Here is a 2495-nt window from a genome sequence, read left to right on the forward strand (position 1 = left end):
CAGGATGGTCTCGATCTCCTGACCTCGTGATCCACCCGCCTCGGCCTCCCAAAGTGCTGGGATTACAGGCTTGAGCCACCATGCCCGGCCTCACACTACAAGTATTAATAGTGCTCTTCTGTTGAAATATTTCTCGGTCTCAGCTCTGTTCTCATTACATGTAGTGGCATCAGGGAAAATTAAATGCTGTCTTGGAATGACCAGTGGTGCCAATTAACCAAGAACATTAGGAAATTGTAAATGATTATAAATTCAATGATAATTAAAAGGATGTAATTTTACTAAAAATAAGATGTAAAAATTAGTGAAGTTGAGCAAAATTCAGACCTTTAATTATAGAAATTGAGCATATTGAAACTGAGATCCTCATAAAACAATAAGAAAGAAGTATATAAAAACCTCATTTAAATAAAGAAAAACGTTATCACCCAAGTTGATACATTGGACACTGTTAGAATGTGAAAAGAGCACTGGAATCAACTGAAGTTGATTCCAGATCTGATACTTACAGCTGAGGAAATTCAAGCTATTTTTTTTTTCTCTGAAATTGGGCTCATCAACAAAATAAGGATAGCAATGAATTCACTGAGTTGTTGTGAGGATCAAATGAGAATACCACGTAATTTACTACCTAACAACACATACTTGGCACTCAGTAATGAGTCTGCATCTCATACTTTAAAAAATGAATGCATGGGCTGGGTGGGGTGGCTCATGCTTATAATCCCAGCACTTTGGGAGGCTGAGGTTGGGTGTATCACCTGAGGTCAGGAGTTCATGACCAGCCTGGCCAAAATGTTGAAAGTGCAAATTAAAACCATGGTGAGATACCAGTATACATTTAACAAAGTGGCTAAAATAAAAAAATTTGGACATTACCAGATGTTGGGGAAAATAAGGAAAAACTGAATAATTCATACATTGCTGGTGGGAATGTAAAATAGTACAGCCACTCTGGAAAACAGTTTGGCAGTTTTTTACAAAGTTAAACATATACCTATCATATAACCAGGCAGTCACACTCTTGAAAATTTGTCCTAGATAAATGAAAACTTATGTTTATGCAAACATTTGTATACAAATATTTCTTACAGGTTTATTTGTAACAACCAAAAACTGGAAACAACCCAAATGCCCTTTACAAAATAAATGGATAAGCAGACTGTGGGACATCCATACCATGAAATACTACTCAGTAATAAGGAGGGAGCTATGGATACACCCAGCAACTTAGATGGATCTCAAAGTCATGCTCAATGGGAAAAGCCAATCTCGAAAGGTTAAATACTCTATAGTTCTATTTATACAAGTTTCTCAAAATAGTAATAATAACAATATGGGGAACAGAGCAGAGGTTAGGGAGAGAGAAGGAAATAAAGGATAGCAATGCACTGACATTCCTTTGTAGTGACAGAATGGTCTGTATCTTTTTTTTTTTTTGAGACAGAGTCTGACTCTGTCATCCAGGCTGGAGTGCAGTGGCGCAATCTTGGCTTACTGCAACCTCTGCCTCCCGGGTTCAAGCCATTCTCCTGCCTCAGCCTCTGGAGTAGCTGGGACTACAGGTGTGCACCACCACGCCTGGCTAATTTTTTTGTCTTCTTAGTAGAGACGGGTTTTGCCATGTTGGCCAGGCTGGTCATGAGCTCCTACCTCAAGTGATCCACCTCCCAAAGTGCTGGGATGACAGGCCCAAGCCACTGTGCCCGGGGATTACATTTCAACATGAGATTTGGGTGGGGACAAGTTTCCAAACGATATCACACACACATACTGAAAGATACGAGTACAGGCAAAACCTGGTGAAATCTTTTTTCAAGCAATTCTCCTGCCTCAGCCTGCCAAGTAGGTGGGATAACAGGTGTGCACCACCATATCTGACTAAATTTTGTATTTTTAGTAGAGACGGAGTGTCACCATGTTGGCTAGAATGGTCTCCATCGCTTGACCTCGTGACCCGGCCGCCTCAGCCTCCCAAAGTACTGGGATTACAGGCATAAGCCACTGCACCCGGCCGTTGTTTTTAATTCTGGCACTAATAACTGTTTTAAATTCTTTCTTGAACCCCTGATATTGTTTGTTTCCAGTTCTGTCCACTTTGCCGTTTAATACCCGATGAGAATCCAAGCAGCTTCAGTGGCAGTTTAATAAGACATCTTCAAGTTAGTCACACTTTGTTTTATGATGATTTCATAGTAAGTATATTTTCTTATTTTTACATTATGTTTTTATGCTGTCTTTGTTAAGCTTACTTTTCTGATCCAAGTGAATAAAATTATAGAGGAAAAAATGTATATATAGCTATAGTGTTGAGTATTAGCATTATGTAAGAAATCAAGAAAATAGAATATTTTGGCCTGGCACAGTGGCTCATGCCTGTAATCCCAACACTTCAGGAGGCCGAAGTGGGCAAATCACTTGAGGTCAGGAGTTCAAGACCAGCCTGGGCAACATGGTGAAATCCTATCTCTACTAAAAATACTAAAAATAAAAAA

The 2495-nt window shown here is 39.4% G+C and overlaps 1 protein-coding gene across 2 annotated transcripts in view; it reads left to right on the top strand.

Annotated features, from left to right (window-relative positions):
• Nucleotides 1-2495, top strand: part of RNF125 (ring finger protein 125, E3 ubiquitin protein ligase) — a 66082-nt gene that overhangs the window by 52743 nt on the left and 10844 nt on the right. The window contains exon 5 of one of the 2 annotated variants that reach the window (XM_011974379.1): nucleotides 2088-2195. In XM_011974379.1, coding sequence (XP_011829769.1) covers nucleotides 2088-2195 — 108 coding nt within the window. Of the gene's footprint in view, nucleotides 1-2087; nucleotides 2200-2495 lie in introns of both variants that reach the window. The other variant, XM_011974380.1, reaches the window with a different exon arrangement.

This window comes from Mandrillus leucophaeus, unplaced genomic scaffold (genome assembly GCF_000951045.1).
Source record: "Mandrillus leucophaeus isolate KB7577 unplaced genomic scaffold, Mleu.le_1.0 Scaffold145, whole genome shotgun sequence".
NCBI lineage: Eukaryota > Metazoa > Chordata > Mammalia > Primates > Cercopithecidae > Mandrillus > Mandrillus leucophaeus.